This window comes from Puntigrus tetrazona, unplaced genomic scaffold (assembly GCF_018831695.1).
Source record: "Puntigrus tetrazona isolate hp1 unplaced genomic scaffold, ASM1883169v1 S000000002, whole genome shotgun sequence".
NCBI lineage: Eukaryota > Metazoa > Chordata > Actinopteri > Cypriniformes > Cyprinidae > Puntigrus > Puntigrus tetrazona.
Genome location: NW_025047682.1, coordinates 1,391,219 through 1,412,838, shown reverse-complemented (window position 1 = coordinate 1,412,838; position 21,620 = coordinate 1,391,219). Strand labels below are relative to the sequence as shown.

The 21,620-nt window shown below is 37.7% G+C and overlaps 1 protein-coding gene across 1 annotated transcript in view; it reads right to left on the bottom strand.

Annotated features, from left to right (window-relative positions):
• Positions 1-212: 212 nt before the first annotated feature.
• The window catches only part of kirrel3a (kirre like nephrin family adhesion molecule 3a), a 111,874-nt gene continuing 90,466 nt past the window's right edge, over positions 213-21,620 (bottom strand). The window contains exons 7-16 of the mRNA XM_043229260.1: positions 16,632-16,780; positions 16,323-16,450; positions 15,418-15,544; positions 10,179-10,279; positions 8,618-8,816; positions 7,002-7,109; positions 5,689-5,772; positions 5,391-5,500; positions 4,248-4,334; positions 213-1,892 (exon numbers count right to left, since the gene is read on the bottom strand). Of these exons, the coding sequence (XP_043085195.1) occupies positions 1,428-1,892; positions 4,248-4,334; positions 5,391-5,500; positions 5,689-5,772; positions 7,002-7,109; positions 8,618-8,816; positions 10,179-10,279; positions 15,418-15,544; positions 16,323-16,450; positions 16,632-16,780 (1,558 nt within the window). The 3' untranslated portion in view covers positions 213-1,427. The remainder of the gene's footprint in view (positions 1,893-4,247; positions 4,335-5,390; positions 5,501-5,688; positions 5,773-7,001; positions 7,110-8,617; positions 8,817-10,178; positions 10,280-15,417; positions 15,545-16,322; positions 16,451-16,631; positions 16,781-21,620) is intronic.

Below are 21,620 nucleotides of genomic sequence, written 5' to 3'. Positions count from 1 at the left end.
CGAAGTTTACTCAACTTTAGTTAAGTTAGATATGTAATTGCAAAAAGCATTAGTTAAAACTTTCATAAACCTTTCATTTTATAACATGCATATTTGAGTCGGCACATTTAAGGTGACCTACCTTTGACGTAATCCAACTTGACAGGAAGTCCATCTCTTCACAAAAAAGGTTAGAGGAACCAAGACAAAAAAAGCTTTAATGACCACACGGCTTTCCCACACACTGTTTTATTCAACACTTATTTTGTAATCATGATTATTTGATCAGTGTAATTGCTCTGATGCACAGCTCGAGTTAAAGTTTCACTCAGAACGTTCTGCGGGCTCATCCGTCGAAGGGAGGCACTTCCTGAACCAATTAAGCGATGTAAACGTTTACGCCAGACATTCAGGGCGGGCTGCGGGAAAGAGAAGCTTACTTAAAACAGTGAGCTTAGACATACGGCAGCCTTAAAACACCAGAACATCAGAACAAAAAAAGAATTCAATCGTACTCTCACCGGTTTATGCGCCACGATGTATACAACAACAACAACAACACATTGTTAGAGGTATAAAAGAAGCTTCGAACGACAGAGCGTCTGAATTCACAGGACGTGTACATACGTAAACGCATTTATTATCCATGAAGTGTGGAAACGATCGTCTCACATTTAATATGCGCTGAGAAAATAAAAGTATCGGGATTTACATTCTGGTCTCCGGCATGTAAACTCTATGCTGTCTCCTGAAGAACTCGCCACACATGCAGTTTGACCGTGTGTTTTTACACATTCGAAATCACATTTGGAAAAAAAACACAAAGCATGAAATCGTAAAGACGAGAGACCACATGAGGAGAAGAGAGATGTAATTAAAAAACAGTTTAGTGCACACGAGTGAAATCTATCTTACAGAGTCCTTAGAAAAGCACAGAATGATAATTTTGAGCGACGACCTCCGGAGGATAATTCATCCTCGTTTATATCTCTTTATCAGCAGAGAAACACTGCGGTTGGCGTTAAACAGACACCCTTGTGCTTTGGGCCACAGCAGAAGAACTGCTAAACGGCCCAAGTTTGGCTCCTCGTTAAAAAGAAAAAATCACGATCCACAATCCTCGAGGTTCTCTCACAGTTCCTGCACGGAACAGATTAGATCGGCTCACCGTGATAGTCAACGGCGGCTGCGTGGATGGACTCCTGATTGTCATGTTATGAAACGACGTCCAAGGTCTGGTTTCCCCTGTTTTCAATTTTCAAACTCACAAGTCTTCCACAAAAAACATGAGGTCTAAAAAACACGTTACTTTTCAAAATATACAGCAAAATGAGATGTCCGTATCGTCTTTCCGAGCTTTTCCGACGTTTTGGATTTGTTCACGAATGATGCATGAAGCACGGGTGGCTCAGCTTTAGTGTCGTTCAAAAGCACGTACGATGCTTTAGTTAAACGTGCGTTTGCATTCGTTTCTGTAGCGGTCGAGTCAGGTCCGAGTTCTGGGATGACGACTGTGAGTAGTGGGACGAAGACGACACTGAGGCTTTGCTAGCTTTGTCGAACTGCACGTATCCGTCCTGCTTGCTGTAGCTGCTGACGCTGCTGTCGCACTGCGTGTCCTGGAACGAGCTGGAATCGCTGAGCGATCCCCTCTGAAACTCGCGTTCGCACAACTCGATGGAGCTGCTGCCCATTCCCAGAACGAAACGCTGGCTGTAGTCATATAGGCGGTTGGGACCGGCACCCAGTGTGTTGTAAATGTTGGTGTAAGACATGCCGGTGGGGACGCGGTGTTTTCCGAGGGTGGCTGTGGCGGGATTTCGGACCTCTGTGTTTTGGTTGGCTGTTAGGGATATGGTCGGGGTCGGCTGTTCTTTGAAGGTGTTCACGCTGTAGTATCCGTTGGTTGGATCCTAAAAAAAAACAATTGAATTGTTTGCAAGGAAAAAATAGCAATGACACAATATTTTGCCAGAACATACAGTATAATGGAAGTTTATTTCAACCGGGTAATTGCAACAATTCTGAAAGAAAAAAATCCGAAATGTGAGATAAACATTTGCAATTTAGCAAAAAAGCTTGTTTTTTATCCACAAAAATTGTGTCTTTTAGAAATCTGTTTATAACTCACAATTTTCTCGGAACCGCAAGAAAGAAGTCAGAATTGTGAGATATAGACTGATTTTTTTTTCTGCAAGGGAATTCAAAATATTAAAAGTTATTTGTGACTTTCTATCTCACAGTTCAGAGTTTTTCTTTTTCTTTTATTTTAACTGTGAGATAAGAATTCACAATAGCTTTTTTATTCTGCGAGGGAAAGCTTTGAGCTCAAATGCCATGCTAAATAAACCATTTAATGAATTCTCGCCTCTGAGTAGTCAATGAATCATTAACACATCAAATGCATCTCTTTCTCTTTTTGTTTTTCTCATTGTTTGCTGGATGTTTCCACGAAGCTTGTCATCAAATTAATCTATTTATCCAAAGTCGGTTAGCACAATTATTCATTTGAACAATTATTTACATATACAGGACTTTTACAGTATATACTTACGGCATGAATTAAATGCAAAATGAGGGAAAGAGTAAAAGGAACTGTAATTTTCCTCTCATGTATTTGTAAGCTGTAAAAAGCCAAGGTCAAGTTCAGCTCACACTAATTATAGGCAGCGTGACATGGAAATTAGGGAACAGACTGATAACTGTCCCACGCTAAGAAGATTACATGGTTTAGTGGTGTGAAACAGTCATCTCCAGCATAAACAGTCAAATCCTGTTATCAGCTAATTAAATGGGCCTTGACGATTCATGTCGGCATTAAATATGCGAAATAATCTCCATAAAATTCACTCACATTTTATTTTTGGCCAGTTTCTATATAGATAACATATATCTCTCGCTCTCTCTTTTTAATCCTAGCGGTCTTGTGGGAACGCTGAGGTGAAATAACTCAGGGATTCCTGGAAAAAAAAAAAAAAAATATAGTATGGTGTGCACTTTCACTGCTGTCAGAGTCAAGGCCGAACATCTCTGAATCTCGAAACAGGGCCAATGGCTTAATCCTATTGGGTGGAATGGAATATTTGAAGACTGAGAGATGATGATGATGGTTTTGCCATGGAGAGATTGTTAAGGCAGGTGTGGTTGTTGGGAGAAAACAAGATGACCAACTCGATTTTTTCAGAAGACAATCTGACTGGTGTCAGAGCAAAACTCAAAGCAACCGGACTAAGCCTGTTTTCAAGTCTCTGTCATATTCTAGCTTGTATTTAGTTCTCTCGCACAATTTTTTGTACTTACCTATGAAACTTTGTTCTCTTTGCAAAAGTTTTGTATTCCCTCTAAAATTTATGTTCACATTGCAGATATTTTGCTGGGAAATATTGCATCACTTTCACAAAAGTTTAGCATTCCCTTAAATAACTTTGCATTACTTTTGCAAAAGTTTTACGTTCCCCTGAGAAACTCTGCATTTTCTTTTGAAAAGTTCTTTATTGTTTAATATTGATGGTAAAGAATAGACATGTTCGTAAATCTTTAAAAAATTTAATGATGTAGGTTAGTTTTACGAACCCTGGTGCAAGACAATCCATTTAAAATACAGTATTCTCAAGATATTTTTTTAACTGTAAGTCATACGTATCTAAAAGAAAAGAGAGTTGTTTTATCTTATAAAACATAAATTTGTTTCTCTCTGTAAATGCAGTCGCAAAGCAAAAGTTTTTATTTCTGGTTAGTTACTCTTGTCATTGCAAGTATGACTAATGATGGATGCTTTGTCTTAAATGCCAATTTGCAAGGATCCTAAAAAGTCCTTGAAATAGTGAGCTTTTGAAATGGCCTGAAAGGCTGAAAAGTTCCAGACAAAAGTTCCAGACTGAAGTCTAGCCAAACAGCATTTATTAAACGAATTAGCATGCACATTCTACCAAATGCCTCAGTACTTCTCAATTACCAGAGGATATAATGAAAACTTGGGCTCTGAAGATCTGACATGCATTCAGTCAATATGACAACACGTCCATTTGTGAACATTTCTATAATGGCCTCTGTAAAGAAAAAGAACATGGCAAAGAATTCTGAAAAAGTCAGAGAGTGAGAGTTCCCACAACTCTGCCTTATTAGATTTCGTGAGATTACGCGGCTGTTCTATTAAATCTGTTTTTTATGAGTATGATGGAGAAATGACTCTCTGGGGTTCTTTAATGGTGACAGATGCGAGTCCTGCAGAGTTCTCCCCCCCTTCTCTCCATCCCCCTGTTCATCACCTTAATGTGCTGTAGCTCCCTCTCCTCCTCCTGCAGGACCTCCAACTGTTTCAACACCGACTCTTGCTGAAACTCCGATCGCTCCATCTAAAAGCAGAAAGAGAGAAAGTGAGATGATGCAGTAGACGTGTGCTGAAGCACCAGTGACTGGTATTGATTTCAGCCCGTAAGCATGTACACGAGTATTTCAGCATCCAGCAAGAACAGAAATTCCCTCAAAGCTCAGGTCTGATCTGAACCCGGTCAAAGTTCAAGGATGCTGCAGAGCTGCACTGTGATTTGAGTGCTGCAGGGGAAGAGGCGAAGGAAGACTGTTCTTGTTCACACTTGCGGTGTCACATTAGCCAAATTTTGGGCAAAAAGCGGTCTAATGTATAACAGCTCACTCTACGCTCGTAGTTTAAATGACTAACTTGAAAATGAGCAGAATTTGCAACACGAAAGTCACAAATTACTACTGGATTGACTGCATTTCGTCTACAAAATTTCACCAAGCTACGATTAATGTGACTGTATCTTTACAGCAACAATAATAACACTACAAGTTGAGAAAAGTGTAGCTCTATGCAAATGAGTTGTGGTTTTTCATTCAAATCGACGACCAATAGTAGTGAAGACATCATTGTTCTTCTTTAAGACATAGCCAATAAGCAGACACAAGATAAAATATGATGTGTGGGAACACGGTGTCGAAATGTACTTAATTCTAGCTTTAATTCATGCACTGATAATCGTTCATCTTGTTTGTGATTCGGTGTATTATGCACTGCTATCATTTATATGCAAACACTCCATTCACCTAGTAGGAAAACTTTACTTTCCAAAACAGAATTAAATCTTATTTTCATTGCCAATGCATCTTATTTGTGAGCAGTTGCATAACCTACCAATAATGTGAGGGCATCTGGGGAACATCTACTAGCAACCAGCATTACAGCAATAAATAATAAGGAAAATGACAGCAAGATGCACTTTCATCTTGTATCTTCAAGATGAAAAGTTTGAATGTACTACTCTATAGGAGCCAATTTACACTTGCAGTCAGAGCTGTTAGCATCAGATTTTTCGAGACGGATGCTTAAACCAGATGTAAAGGAAGTCAGAGAGAAAAGTGAAGAGGGGGGGTTCGGAGTGCCAACTCACCATCATTTGCTTCATGTTGCCGTGGTCTTCCGGTTCTCTGGCTGCATTATGGTCCTTATGGACAATCTCCACTCGGATGTCGTTTTTAGCAGATACAACCCCTTTGAGATCTGGCGGAAATCGTTCTGATTAGCCACGGTGATGCGAACCACACTACATCCTACAGCTTCCGCTGAGCTTTGACATGATTCTGAATATCCCCTCACACACTCGGGAACATGCAGCTATCGCTCCTCAACAACATGCATGTCTATATTCTCCCAGAAGCTGGCCGCTAAGAGGTGATAGAAGGGCTTACTTTCGCTTTTTAACGTGCCGGAGAGCTCTCGCTGCCGAGAGGAGAGGGACACTGGGAGTGATGACATCACCAGGTGCATGTCCTCTGTGGTGCACGGTCACAACATGCGAAGAAAGAAACATCACTTGTTAAAAAATGAGGTCTTTACAGTCCTGGCCAGATAAAGTCAGTCCGCTGCTGGTAAGGAGCAGGAGCTCACCTCTAATGGAGGCAATTTGCGAAAGGCAAGATAAGACAATAAAGACCTCAGATAGGCTAAGACGTGAGTGAGGTGCGCTCTTATCACTGTTGTATAGTGTTGGAGAAGCTACTTGGAAAATGTGGCGTACCGAGCTACAAGCTACACTGCTACTGTCAAGTCTCCCTTTTGAAAACATGTACACTGCAGTTCATAAGTTTGGGATTTTTTTATGGAGTCTCTTATGCTCTTATCAAGGTTTTCTTGATTTGACCAAAAACACAGGTATAAAACAGTAATATTGTGAATTATTATTGCAATTTCTAATATTTTAATATACTTTAAAATATAATTTATTTCTGTGATGCAGTGTTGAATTTTCATCAGCCATTACTCAAGTCTGCAGTGTCACATGATTCTTCAGAAATCATTTTAATATAATGTATTATTATTAGTGTTTGAAACTGTTGTGCTGCTTGATATTTTTTGCACAAATGTTTTCAATATTTATAATAATCAGCATATAAGAATGATTTTTAAAAGATCATGTGACACTGAAGACTAAAGTAATGATGATGAAATTCAGTGGAAAACAGTTATTTAAATATGTAATGATATTTCACAGTATTAGTTATAGTTATATATCAAAATTAGAATGAGGATCTCAGTAAAATGACTAACTATTAAACAACTAATAAAAAAGACTACATTATGTAGTCTTAATAAATGAAAAACACAGTGACAAATGGCTAAATCTTTTCGTTATTATTTATTTAATATTTAATTATATTTATTTCAGACTTTCCCATAAGGCTTTGTACAATATATTACAAAAATGTTATGTAGTGTTTTGTCACGCTACACTGCTAATTGTTGAAAAAACATCTTATTATTGGAAAACAACACCAATTTGACAACATCGGAGTTGCCGTCATGCTACAGAATAAAAATGGTTAAGCGGTGCTCCTTTTAATTAGCTATACTCCAACACTTTTGTGCATGTGTGGATAAAGTCGTGCTACATGGTGCAACACAGCATCACAAGTTGAGTCTAAAAACGGTGGGTGTCTCAGTGGACGTGCGGTGCGAGTCGCCTCTGTGTTTCTGTCTCTGTAGAAACAACGAGCTCACTTACTCCTCTGCAGTCGAGCGCAGCAGAAAGCCCCCAGGGTCCCAATGAGGACGATGAGAGCCAGGAAAGCTCCCACTGCAACCCCGATGATGACGGCCAAGCGCAAAGACCCTGAGGAGAACACAGAACCGCTGGGATCATCAGACAACCGGTGACAGAACGTAGAAGCGAAGCAACGTGCACAGTCCCGATCAGGAGCCTGTTTGTCACTTGAGGAGACATAATGAAGTCGTGTTCCAACAGTCTACCATTAAATCCTATGGGATTGAGCTGACCTCTTTGAATAACTCAGCTCTGCACCTTGGGAGTCAGCTTTACTAGAGGAAAATGGGCCAGTATTTGAATAAAAAATACCATCTAATTTCATTTAAATATTTCAAAGAAATCATAAAGGCGAGTAAAAAGGATTAAGGGCTGTTTAAATTAGATTACAAATGGAAGTTCTGAATATGTCGGAATTCCATTAAGGAAATCCACAGATTTAAGTAGGTGACATTTACCTGAATAAACAGACTATGATCCAGTCTTTGCCCTAATGCTCGGAAAAATCGGGGCGAGACACTTAATCACAGAGAGACGTGAGTAAAACACACTCACACACACTCGAGGCACTGAAAACCACGTCCTAATCAGAGCCAATGCGACACGCAATAAAAGCTATCTTTTGCAAGTTAATCAGAATTTTAATCCTAAACACCAGAACAACAGCATCAAAACTATGGAAATAATAATCGAAGGTACTTGATCACGTGCTTTATTTAATGTTAAATGTGTCTAATGTGAGTTTAAATGCCATTTTGTGTAACCTACCCACCTTATTCCTACGCCCCACGATGCTTTGTGCAAATTATGGGTGTAACCCAAACCTGTAAAAGCTTTGTTCATCCTCGGAGCACAATTTAAGATAAAAGTCGTGACACACTTATGCGCTCAAATCAAATGAAGCAAATAGACGCAAATAGCTGACACGACTGACACAGCGGATGCTCTCCAAAATGGTGCTACATTGACGTTACGGTGGCGAATTTCTGAATAAAGTCTTTGTTTTATTTCCATGCAAAAAATATTCTAGTCGCTTCATACTTTTCTGGACCCTGACAGTGTAATTTATTTATCAGTTAACAGGACAGTCACCTGACAGCCTCCCTGATTTTCATCCAAAATATCTTAAATTGTGTTCCTAGGATGAACAAAGCTTTTAAGTGTTTGGAACGACACGGATATAAGTGATTAATGAGTAACCCTTTAAGTTGTAAATAATTAGTGAAGTGTTCACTAAAGAAATGAAGTAATCGTGACATTATTCCAATCACTCTTCAACCATTCACCTTCTTTAAAAGTGTAAAAACATAAACAAGGTGCTTTCAACAGCCATGAATAACCCCAAAAGCGCAATTATTTCCACAGACAGGTGATATATCACTGTAGTAATATATTTGTATTATGTAACCTACATTGCCTTAATCACAAACGTTCATTAACTTCCTTATTGCGTGACACTATTTCAAAGTGATTTCCATCATTCTGACAGATAATAAGACTGAAACGAATCATTTCAAATTATAAGGTTGCTCTACCAATAAAGCTGTTTGACTAAAGCAGTGTAACTTGATTGTTACCTTGCTCTTTGAGGCGAATGATCTCCGTGTCAGAACCGAAACTGTTCCATGCAGTGCAGTTGTAGATGGTTTGGAAGTCAGCAGGAACGATGTTGCTCATGGTGAGGGTGGAGATGACGCCATCCTCTGTGCTCACGGTCTCCACGGTATAACGGCCCGATGTTCCTGATTCTAGCACTGTTTCTTTCCATGACCATGCCTGCATAAAATAGAAGCATAAATAAGTAAATAATAACCGAGCATTGCTTACTTTTGCCAAGTATAGGCACACAAGTAAAGCAAAAGTTTTTTTTTTTTTTTTTTTTAATCGAGCCCACAAGCACAGCAGGTCATATGGATTAACGCACATTTTAGTTCAAACAGGCCTAAGCTGAAGAAATGCTTTTGCGGTTCAGTCCATTCAGCCTCTTCCCAGCATGCTTTGAGACATGAATAATTAATACGGTTGCACTGTCTGACGGTTTGCCAATTTGATTTACACTCTTTGTCCTGTGATGTCAGGAGGAGTTTGTTCCTCTATTTAAAGTGATTGATTGTTTTATATACCAAGTGTTGAAGGTCTGTGTGTGGTGGTATTTCGCAAGAGTCAAAATTTTTGCCTTGTGACTGATCATGTGCTGTTGTCAATGGTTTAGGATAATGAGCACTTTAGTCTTCATAGTGTGGATTTCCCTTAGAACACACAAGATTGGACATAGAGTTAAGTTAACAATTTGGAAACATGTAAATACAGGAAGCTATTTCCACTGAAATTGTCTTTGAACTGATTGCTGTAATAATGTGCGGTAAAAATTACAGCAGAAGGCAGTTTGACATTCTAAGTTCAATCAAGACATTTAATTTAAAATGAAAATGAAAAAAAAAACCAAAACGTATCTTTATTGAATTTGTTTTTATAATCCATGCGTCTAGAAATTACACATACACCCACACATTCAGTGTGTGAACCAATGGGAATTCATTGAAATAAACCCAAATACTCACACGATAAATCCTTTTTAAAAGATCTTTAAATGCTTTAAAAGGTCTGTGCAATGTATTGATGTCTAAAAGCATTAAACCTGATTCATGGAGCCATATTTTTCACCTCTTAGTTGTTCATCACCTTAATAGACAGATAGTCACATCATTCTTTAGAAATAATGCTTTTATGCTGATTTGCTACTCAAGAAATTTTGCTTATTATTATGTATATAAATATAAATGAAACATAAATATAAATCTCTTTTTTTAAAGAATAGTAATATCTTTACTGTCGATTTTATTCACACCTTTATGGTAGAGTCTATAACAAAATAAATACTACTAATAATAATCATTATTACATACATGTAATATTTTAATAATATTATTTAAATAAATATCAAATACTAGATAAATAATATACATATTATATAATATTTCAAAATATATTTCAAAATATTTTTAATTAATACAAATAATCAATTAATTAATTAATACTAACTATATGTAAATGAATTATTGACGTGAATATCACTGACATGATTCAGAAATAAATGATCACCGAATACAGGTAGTTGGATGGATAGACAGAACTCACAATGCGGTCTGGAGGAGGGGTGCTGCGGATGAAACACTTGATCTGGCCCTTCTCCCCGTACAGAGCCTGCTGCGTCTGTGTGCTGGAGATGGTGGGAGGCCCTGAAACAAACAACAGACTGTCAAGCTTCCTGTCTGACAGCTGAACCGCCTGCACACCACATCAGCACACATCCTTCCTGAGAGCAGAGATGACAAGACATACGCTTCATGATCTCCAATCTAGTTTTGATGATCTTCTATCTTAAGATGCGGTGGAAGAGTAAAGAATCAGGGACAAACTTTTGCACGCTGTATTTAACTGCTACTTACTCACTGATCGCTCGCGATCAAGTTCATCGACATTATTTGCCGCACAAACATGCTTCCATTCTGTGTAAAATAGGCTCGTCATATATTGTGGCTTATTCAAAAACTGGCACAATTTTCATTATTACGTTAAATGCAATTTCCTTTAAAAGAGATGTTCGTGTACATTTTGCCACTTTGCATTGATCAGTGATGCCGTGATTCAACAAATGATTGAAAAGGTTGTTATGACCAGGCACACGTCCAAGAAAAAGCAGATTCAGATTCGATTGTGAGATTTTGTCGCCGCATTCACAAGCTGATTTGCATATTTCATTCAATGAATCAGGCACTTAAACATTCAGACAGTATATTCAAATTAATGCACAAATATAGCAGCCCCAAATTCATTCTTTGTGAAATTAATCGTCAAACACTTGACACTTTTCTGTTTTGTACTGAGCTTTGAGTTAAACGGACAATCAGAAGAAAAAAAAAGTCGAACCCAATGTATAAAGTGAGCTAAATGATTGGAGAAGTTTGATGTTTCACAGATAGATCACGATTAATTTATTATTATTAAACTATTATTTTCTACATCAAAAGGAAGTTAATTGATGGACTGGAGTTCACTTGTGGATTATTGTGATTTTTTTTATCAGCTGTTTGGATTCTGATCTATTAGACAGCAAGCCATGTAATGCTAAATTGAAAAAAAAAATGTTGTGATGAAATAAAACAAACTCAAATGCATACTGGATGGTCTACGGTTGAGTTAAATTTTCATCAAACCATACTTATAAAAAATATAAGTAAAAAAAAAACATCTTAAAAATAAAAGATACGCATGGATGACTCATTCACAATATGATGAATAGGGTTTGTTTTGTAAAGATTTATTAAATAAAGATTTTCATTCAAATTCATGCTGACTTTAACTTTTGTTCGTCATAGCTACATTTTTTACAAATGCACAAAAGAGAGCTGAGGAGGGTGTTAAGATTTGTTATTCAACTTCATTCTGTTCCTCACTCAAAGCTATCATATGACTTCTGAAAACTCGAACACGGATTGTACGGACCACTTTTAAGGTGCTTTTTTTTGCCATTTTGGAGCTTGACAGTTCCAGTGCTCATTATATTGAAAAGTGGCAAGATATTCTCCAAAAATTTACATTTTGTGCTCCACTGAAGAAAGGCATGCGAGGTTGGAATGACATGAGGGTGAGTAAATAATGACTGAATTCTCGTTTTTGAATGAGCTAGTCATTTAACTCTTCCCACTGCATTTTATCCGACAAATAATGCTTAGAGTAAACTTCGTAATTTCAGAAATAATTAAAAGCAAAAGAGAAAGGGGGGAAATAAAATCATAATAAATACAATCATAACTTTTCCATTTCTCCTTCCGCAGCAGATTGAGGTTCATTATGTGTCTCTATACGAAAACAGATTTTCATTTTAATTGGAATTCGGGTGTCTCAGTGAGCGAGTGCTATCCCATCAATTACGGATCCCAGCAGTGTGCAGGAGTCTTCTGTACACACCGAAGCTCCGTCTCTCTAGAGAGAGCGAGACAATGCTCTCGCTTTCCCCGGCACCCTCTTAATCACACGCACGCTCAAAGGCTGCAGTCGGGCAGAGGGGTGGGACGCCTTTTCCGTGCTCTTCCAGCGGCAGTCTGTTCAGATCGTGTCCTCTGGGGGAGCCAAACAAATCTGACAGGGGATCATGGCCATAAATGAGGGCTGTAATTAAACAGCTTTATCTCTCAGGCTCAGACGGGAAACGAGCGGAGAAAGGAGAGAGCGGGATGTGAGACCAAACCGCACGAGGAAGGAGCAGTGCCTGGCAATGCTCTGCTTGTACGGTGGGGGAAAGGAAGGCCTGATCGTGAAATGCTGTATAAGTCAACCAATCTGATGACGGCTTTGAAACTCCTGAAGTGTTTCCCCTCTTGTGTGCTGAGGCTGAGACTACATTTTAGGCGGTGGTTTTTACCATAAAAAAAATATGGTCTTCTTGTCTACTTTATCTTGTAGTTACATTTAAATACCAGTATTTCATAAACTAATATAATGTTAATATACTGTTTTGTATCTTTGTAATACACTGATAAAAGCAGGTGGCGATAAGAAAGTCAGTGATAATATTTAATATATGAAAGGTGCACAGTGTCATTCGCACAAGCACTAAACAAGATCATGGTAACACACACAAACCTTAAATAATGCATTAAACATTAATTTAACAACATTAGATGTAACATATATATTTTTTTAGAAAAAAGCTGAAAAGAAACAGCTATTTTAGCAACAACAACAAAAAAGTAATGTAACTAATGTAATTTGCTGTAATTTATACATTCTTTATCCACTTCCAAAAACCATACACTACTGTAAAATTACATGTAATGCCCAAAACAGTTTTACACCGTATATAGTTGCACAGTCATTGTTTTACTTTTTTTTATGGAGCTCAAACTTTCAAGAGGTAAATGCATTTAATATATTAAATTTAGTAATCGCGATAATTCAACATACAAGCAATAAAACAATAAAACTAACATTAATAATTAAAATGAGAAAACTGCAATAAAAGCTGTAGCTGGGATTGCATTCAGTAACACTTCAATAACAAGCTTATGAAATTGCAATCTGAGTTGTTAATGAGTGTTTATTTAACTCTTGATTTTAAAGAGACCAAACTGAGGTTAAAAATCATTGTTAAATTCATCCTCTAGCACACAGCAGTCTGATCTTTTAGTTTTTAACTTCAGTATGAAAGCCAACCCCCGAAGAAAAAGAAGCTGTGAAGCATTAGAGTAGAGGTTATTTTGTTTCTATGGGTTTCTGGACATTAGAGTGCAGAATAGTAGTATATTTTTAACTAGTTTAAAAGCACCTTTTTACTCAGATAAGGGTCAGAATAGTGATTGCAGTGATATCGATCTGTTTCCATAAGACGTCTCATTCATGAACATCTTTAAGGGCTCTGGTTATCTAAGATACAAAATCATCTGTGTTTGTCAAAGAGAAGCTCTCGCAGCCTAATGGACACTAATGCGGTTATTCATTAATGATCTATTATAATATCAGTAATCATATTTCCAGTTTATCATCTGCCTAATCCATCTAATTTCTGGTATTTAAGCACTAATGTGTCTCCTGTTTATTAGCATATGGCTGCACATTTCTTAAAGAGACAGTTCACCCAAAAAACCAAAGCGCTCTTATTTACTCACTCACGTGTAATTTGAAAGCTGTATGATTTTGCTTTATCTGTAGAATGTGCAATTTAATCTGCCTTTTTATTTTGGCGTAAAGAATGACAGAATATTTATGTTGAGGTGAATTTTAATAAAATAATGGCAAGTAAAATTGTGTCATTTACTTCCCTTGTAACCCGAGTAAACTAAAGCAAGCACAACGCTCATCACAGATAAACTGATGTCCAAAACTTGGCGTTGCTGCATTATTAGCATATTCACATAATAAACAAAAGGTCATGAAGAACTATCTCTGACAATGAGGTGACTGAGCTCCATTACCATATAGATCTTAACTTTTAGGATTCTTGATTTGCATCAGAAACAGAACTTCATTTACATTGTGGGCGGTTTTACAGAGTGCTTAAACATTTGGGTTTTAAATGTTCAGTCCGACTGTCAGTGCTAGGTTTTGATAAAGACCTCAAGAGCGACCTTACACCCTTATGTCATTCCAAACCTGAATTACTTTGCTTGTTTTTCCAGTACATTTTAAAAAGTATAGACTGCTTTTCAAGTTTCAAAAAAGGCCATTAGTACACTGCCCTGAATCTCGTTTGCAAAATAATATTCAAGACTTGTTTCTTACTAATTACAGGGTGCTGATTCCAAAAATAGTGTCTGTTTTGCTCAAGCATGTCATGCACTCTTACAAAAAAATAATATGCACTTCATAGCAATTTTGCTTTAGACATCAGCTTGTAAGGTAAAGAAGGCTTGTATTACCATTAGAAATACCGCCACAAAGACTAATTTCAGTGACTTGTTTATGACATTTTCAGAGCTTAACTTCTTTCAGACATCTCTTTGTGTTTTAATAAAAGACACAAATAAATGCAGGCCTGAAACTGCATTAGAGTGAGTAATTGATGACAGAATTTTCTTTTTGGCTGAACTGTTCCTTTAAGACTGGATTAGACACTAGGACCCAAGGAGGCCCACAGTCACACATGCCGACCCAGATCTCAACCTTGTAACATCACAAGAGGAAAAACAGCAAAGATTAAGAATTCATAGAGCGTTGAACAGGCTTATTGCCTCACAGGAGCAGGCCGGTGTTATTGCAAAGCCCTTAGGACTTAAAAGTTTCCATCAAAACAAATGGATAAAACATACAAAGCTCCATAACACTTTTTCATGAGCTCCTCTGGAGAGAGAATAACCAATAAAATGACGCCTACAGCAAGACAAAGCAAAACAACCAAAGCACATATGTATATGGCCTTTGCTAGTATAGTATTCGAGCTGCCCAGAACGGCCTGTGATATTTTTTTTGATTACATTTTAGGGAAAGACACTTCTTGAAGTGTGGGGTTAATCAATATGCCCGTATTGATTCAGAAACCTGGTAGAGTCCTTAAAGCAAATCACGCGGCCTCATGTGCCCCGAGTCTGTCATCTATTGACGAGTGAGAAGAAATGATGAGAGCGATTCAAGATCATCTCTCCTGATTACGGGGCCCATATCTCTGAGGGTCATAGAGCATGTCTCAGTTATTGCAAAGCTAAACAGTGTAGAAAACATCCCCTTTAGCCTGAGTGAAATGTGGTCTGATCCTGCTTTTGAGAGCCTCTTTCAGCTCTTGTGAGTCAAAGCAATCAAAAGCTGGAGCAAATGAGAATTCGCTGAAGGGTCTTGATCAGACCAACAGTCTGAATATAAACAAAACATTACAAATATTTACCATTGACAGTAAGTGTGACCTCCTTCTCTCCCACTCCCACTCGCGGCACCACGGCTCGACATACATATTTCCCAGCATCCTCCTGTCTCACTGCCTTCAGTGTCAAGGTGTTCTCATTGCTAAGCACCTGCAAGGTATCAGATATTTGAGAAAACACACACACACACACACAACGCCACAGTTTAAACTTTGTAGACATCATTAAAAAGTTTCCTCTTGCACATTTTTTTTTTTGAAGCAAATACATCAAGCAGAACTGCATCTATAATTAACTATCACTGTAGACACAAATACTTCTTTCTTGAGTATTGAATTCATCTCGACATCAGTTGCACGATCCTAACAGATGACGACCCAAACGAACACATTGTGCTCTACTGAGGGTCCATTAGTCCTTGAAACTCAACTGTCACAGCTGTTATCATCATAGCAAACAGATCAGTCAAGTGTGTGTCTGATACATTTATCACGCCCAGATGGAGAACTGAATAAAATTCTAGAAGTCAAGAATGTGTAGCATGTAGAATTTGTGGGTGCATTTAAATTCCAGTTAAATTCCTGTATGCAGAATTTAAATCCAAATTATAAAGGGAAGCGAGAAATATTAATATAAAGACTGTATCAATTTAAATTCAAAACTACAATGTGAAATAGAATAGCTTAATATTTATTTAAAAAAAAAATTGGGCCAAAAGGTTTGGAAATTTAGAAAAAAAGTTACAAACTTTCAGCTTTTTAGGCTAAAAATGAATTTATATTACAGAAATGTTGCCCCTGTAATAGTTTGAGATGGCATGAAGCAGCCCGTGTTTTGCTGCGTTTTAAATAAATGAGATTGAGCCAGTGAAAGTGAGCCAATTGTTGCACATTTCTATTGAAAGTTTGAAGCAAAGCAAAGTACATACGACTCCATGGCCTCTTTTCATCCAGACAATGGTGAGCGAAGGGTTTCCAATCCAAGCGCAACTGAACACAGCATCAGATCCCCGATCCACCTGAAGGCTCTGGGGTTCAGCAGCCAGACGTGGCCCAACTACAACAAATATACAAACACAAATTCATTCACATTTGGTATATGCAAAAGCAGAATGTAGAAAGTCACGTCAGTTTTAAATGACAAAACGTTCTTAAATGAATCGTTTTTATTCAACTATTCCTTTAAGATATCAAAAGAAAAAACGAAAGCTGTATTTATATGCAGCAATTAGACTCACAGTAAACATCCACGTTACGGCTGATGTTTGTGCTGCCCAGGGCATTGGTGACCTCACAGGATACTGGCTCGGTGAAGAAGGAATGATCAACCAGCACCTCATAAGTGTCTCCCGTTGCGTCTGTTATCATGCTTCCTCCCTTCGCCCATCTAATTATCCATCAGAGACAAAAACAAGCAGCAAGAAAATGAACAACCCTGATGGACACTGCCAAGGCTTTTTTTCTCAGATTTCATCTAAAGATCAAAGGCGACAAGAAAAGTATTTTTTCACAGGCAAATGACTGGGATCATGTCTTATTTGCATGGTGTACTGAAACAACAAAAGCATCGTTCAGAGTGTCTAACGTAATTTTCAGGACACCACATGTATTTTTTTTTTGCTTTTTTTTCAGGTCTTTTCATTTTCGTGCTGTCGGCAGGCCGTGCTTTCTTTGGTGAAAGAATAACAGGAGCACATTAAGAGGTTTTTAGATGCTGCCTCTATCATTGGCACCCTTTGATGTTGTGGTCATTATAGTGAAATGTGAAAAGGAAAGTGAGAATGCATTGACAACACAGGAGAACGCTGCTGCTCCAGATTCCGAACAAGGAGATCAAGCACTGAGCAGATGGACTTTTGTTTGCATCTGTGAAGTTAAAGTGGACAGTGTTACAGAAATAAAAAAATTTGGCATAATGAACATACTCGAAACAACTGTATTTTTTATTTATGAATTTTTTTGTCTTACCACTTCTATTGGCAGTTGATAAAAAGCTTCTTTTCATATGCTGGAATTCATATGCTTTTTAATAAATGAGGTGACAAAAGCAAAGTATATTTTCATTATCATTAGAATATCTTACCTAATAAGTGCACTTTATGTGCAACAGTATTTTTACATGTCTTACTGCACATTTTACTGCAGTGTCAAAGAGAAATGTCCAGAGTCAACTTTTTTTATACAGATTTAACTTTGAAAAGGAGCTCTTTGCCTCTCAAGTATGTCTCCATACTCGGTGAGCTACTGAACAAATCTACCGTCTATGAAAACCCATAGATATGAAGCTGGATATGTGTGATGCTAACATTCAAAGGCATCAGTTTTCAAATATCCCAGCTTATTAATATTGTTAATAACATGAAATTCTTCAAGTGACTGTGCGAAAATTACTCTTTATTAATAGAAGCTTTGTAAATTTGTGTGAAAAAGAATAAAAGGTGTCGGAGTTTTACTGCCTGTAGTATTCATTTCACTGTAAACTGCAGTGATATGTACTTGTCTCACTAAAACAGCATTTATCTGAACTGTACGGTTATCCAAACCTTGTTAAAAATAAATGCATATTATAAGAAAATGCAATGCTTTTTGACCTTGCATGCAGGTCCAGCTGTTGTTTGAGTCTCATGAAATCACCAATTCAATTTTAAAATGACTCGTCAAATTAAAACTAGTTTTAAAAATGCATCTCAAGGCGCATTCTATTCCACTTCGCTGCGCTTCACCTAGTTGCTTTGGAACGGAAGAACAAGTTCTCTGTGAATGCTGCATCACTCATTCACACATCTGCTCTCGCCAGCAACTTTACATATACACTTCAATTGAACCAAGACTTAAACTCACACTGCCTACATGCACACCCAGCCTCAACGTGTTTCTGTGCCAAGCTGCAAACTTTTTTTTTTCGACTTTCCTCTGGGTTCCTTTGTGGACAGCAGGCTCCATGTGAACTCAAACACATGAGAGAGATCCACACTCATGACAGGGCTGATGGCTTGACCTGTCAGTCTCAGGATAAAACAGTCTGACCAACTGAAAATATGGCAATGTTCTATCCGCAGAGATGGACAGATATCCTTTTCATTTAAATGTATGGGAATGTACATGTGTAGCTAATCCAGTGGCAATTGATTAACCATCAAAAGCATCTAACATGAAGAGATTACTCCGGATCACAGCAGGTCTCATCACGGATTCAAACGAACACCGGAAAAGGCTTATTACATCTTGTTAGGAAAATTCAATTTCATCAATTCCAATAGTGCCAATAGTCAGCGTAAGCTGTTTATGAAATTATTTTAATCCTGTATTTGGTGCTAAAATAGGAAAGTACTGTGAACAATTTCCATGGATCTTTGACATTTAAGTGATTAACTGTCTTAGTTTAATTTAATCAAGACCCAGAGCAGTTTGAGAAATTACAACACCCTCTTGCCAGGGAGACACTTTCTTTGGCTAAGACGAGGGCTGTATCTTGACATATTCAAAGATAAAAACATTGTGTTCTACGCAGAGCTGTGACAACTTTATCTCGGAAGAGGACATGAGAATAAAACAGTAAAGTAACCACAAATAAAACATTAGAAAAAGATGTCCAAGTTTCAGCCAGGAAGAAACCGGGCTCTCAAGCCTTCACTATGCACAGATCAATCCATGTGTTTACTGCTTTCTTTACATAATTCAACAGCAATAGTATATGTACAAATCCTAGAATAAAAAAAAAAAAATCCTCTGAAGGTGTAAGCCGACACAGCACCTGAGGAAAATAAATTGTTTGTTTTTTAAGATGCCGCGGGAGGGCTGTCTGTGATCGGCCGCATTTTGAATTAAAACACTGGGTGGTACGAACCGTCTCCGCCAAAACAAGCAATCAGCCACGTGGACGCTGATGCCCACCGATGCTAAGCTGCAAAGCCACATGTTCACATCAAACGCTCGACACGCCCAACAGAGCGTCTTCCATTAGACACTTCAGAGGTGACAAATGAGAATAAGACAAGACAAATCACCTACGCCGAACAAAGCCGCCAACACCAGCGCTGACAGAAAGCCCCTGGAGGGACAAGAAGCACATTCTTTAGTCACAGGCAGAAAAGTGACGTGTCTGACTCCATCCATTCATGCCCCACTTTTTCGCTCAGAGAGTTCAAGAAGAAAACAAACAATCGCGGCCAGAAAGGAATAAAAGACGCATTCTATTTTGCTCTTTTCTAAAGCAAGGTTGTGGCTACATGACGGCTTCACATTTCAAGGTGTTATTTGGTGGAGAGAAGTCTGGGTTTAGGATAAACGAAAGGCCACATCCTTTAAAAAAAAAAAAGAGCGAAAGTCTTTATGCGATTTCACTGTCACTGTGGATTTCACATACACTACATCATATACCTATACACTAAATCACTGCGACAACGCGCGCTATCTCTCTGCTCACTGGCATCCCAAATAGCAGTAACAGTACTCTCAGCAACTTTATATATGAAGTGATGCTTATATCATATGAGCAAGACAAAATTACGATTTATTACAACAGTTCAATAAATAAAAAGTAAATCAAATTTACATTATTTAAATTTTTTTTTTTTTTTTTGCACAAATAAAACTAGTTCCAATCAAAGCCGCAACAGAACTGACCCGATGATCATAACACTGTTTTGAACATGCAAGTGAATAATTCAATGACTCGTTCACTTGTTTCATTGTGTTTTTTTGAATCGTTTAAGTAAATAATTCAACCACTCAGTAAATAAAAATTACGAGTCATGAAAGGTTTATATTTTGCTTCTGGAAGTACAACACAACAGGTTGACATGCCTGCAAGGTCAAAAATCACTTTTATTTTCTTATAATATATATTTATTTTACCTTATTTGTTCAACAACTTCCAAATGATTCATTCAACAACTCATTTTTCCGAACCCCTCCGAGTACTGGTCGATTTCATTTAAAGCAGTGCACATTTTAACAGAAATTTTCTAATGAGTAGCATCTCTATAAATATTCAAAAATATCTAAATAGTAAATACTACATCTATTTAATATCAGGATATTTACATCCAAATCATTTGTCGTGATATGAGTATATCTGTGTTGTATTTTTGTTTAAAGTAGGGTTCAAAAGTTTGCATCTACTCTGATAAAAGGATAAAAAAACATTGAATTTAAATGTGGGAAATGTAGAGACTTGCATGTTTTAAACAATATTCTGCACTATACGGAGGTCACCAAACAAATCAGAAAATATATGACATTGATTTACAAATGGTTAGTTTTTCACTAAAAAACAAGATGTTCTGAAATCATCGGGTTCTATCTAAAGTTTGAAGGTTTAAGTCATTCAAATAGCTCATTCTATTCACTTAAATGAAGCTTATAATACAATTTGGAATGAAAACATGAGCAAAACGCTACTTTTGCACCCACTATATAGCCATCAGCCACTGGAAAATCCCTGAGTCGATCACTAGTGAAGCTATGAGATCACATCACGCCAGATTCCATTAGACATAAAAACTGCTCTACGAAACTATGAAAAGCTATGAATGAAAAATACTCAGGGTCTTAAACAGCCATCATGACCGCTGAACATAAAGGCTTTATTTCTGCTAATTAATTTACAGCTTCACTAATCTCATTTCAAATGCCACAGGAGGACAGTGATGGGTTTTATTTCTGTGAGCGGCTGGACCGGACGCCTCCAATAGGAAACGTTACATTTTGTATTACAAAAAAAACAACAAAACAAAACAAAGTTAAATTAATTTCCATATTTATGTAAACAAAATGAACATGAATAAAATATTGGCTAGTGAAAATAATCCTTCCTCTTTCTAGTGAGGCAGCTCTAATCCTCTCAGAGGAACGGTGTAATGCCCACAGGAAATCTCCTGCAATCAGTAATGACTTTCTTCGTAATTAGTTGGGCTTCTGTGTTCCTGCAGTGTGAATTCAAATGCTGTGTTTCTCCAAGAAGCTTGATTGATGATTTCATGACATTACATTTGGCCGAGGGTTCAGTCTGTGGCACAGCGTGCATTTGAAGGCTGCTACAGTGGGTCAAGGGACAGGAGACACACAGTGTCCTCTGAGCTTTGGAGATTCTTGTCCAGCTGGCTGAGGGCACAGGCACAAGAGTCTGGTGTGTGCTTCTTTAGACCTCTCTGGCATGAATAATGTATGAAACTCTGATGGGGCGGCAGGTAAGATCACCTCTCGCTGTACGCTGATTAAAAAGA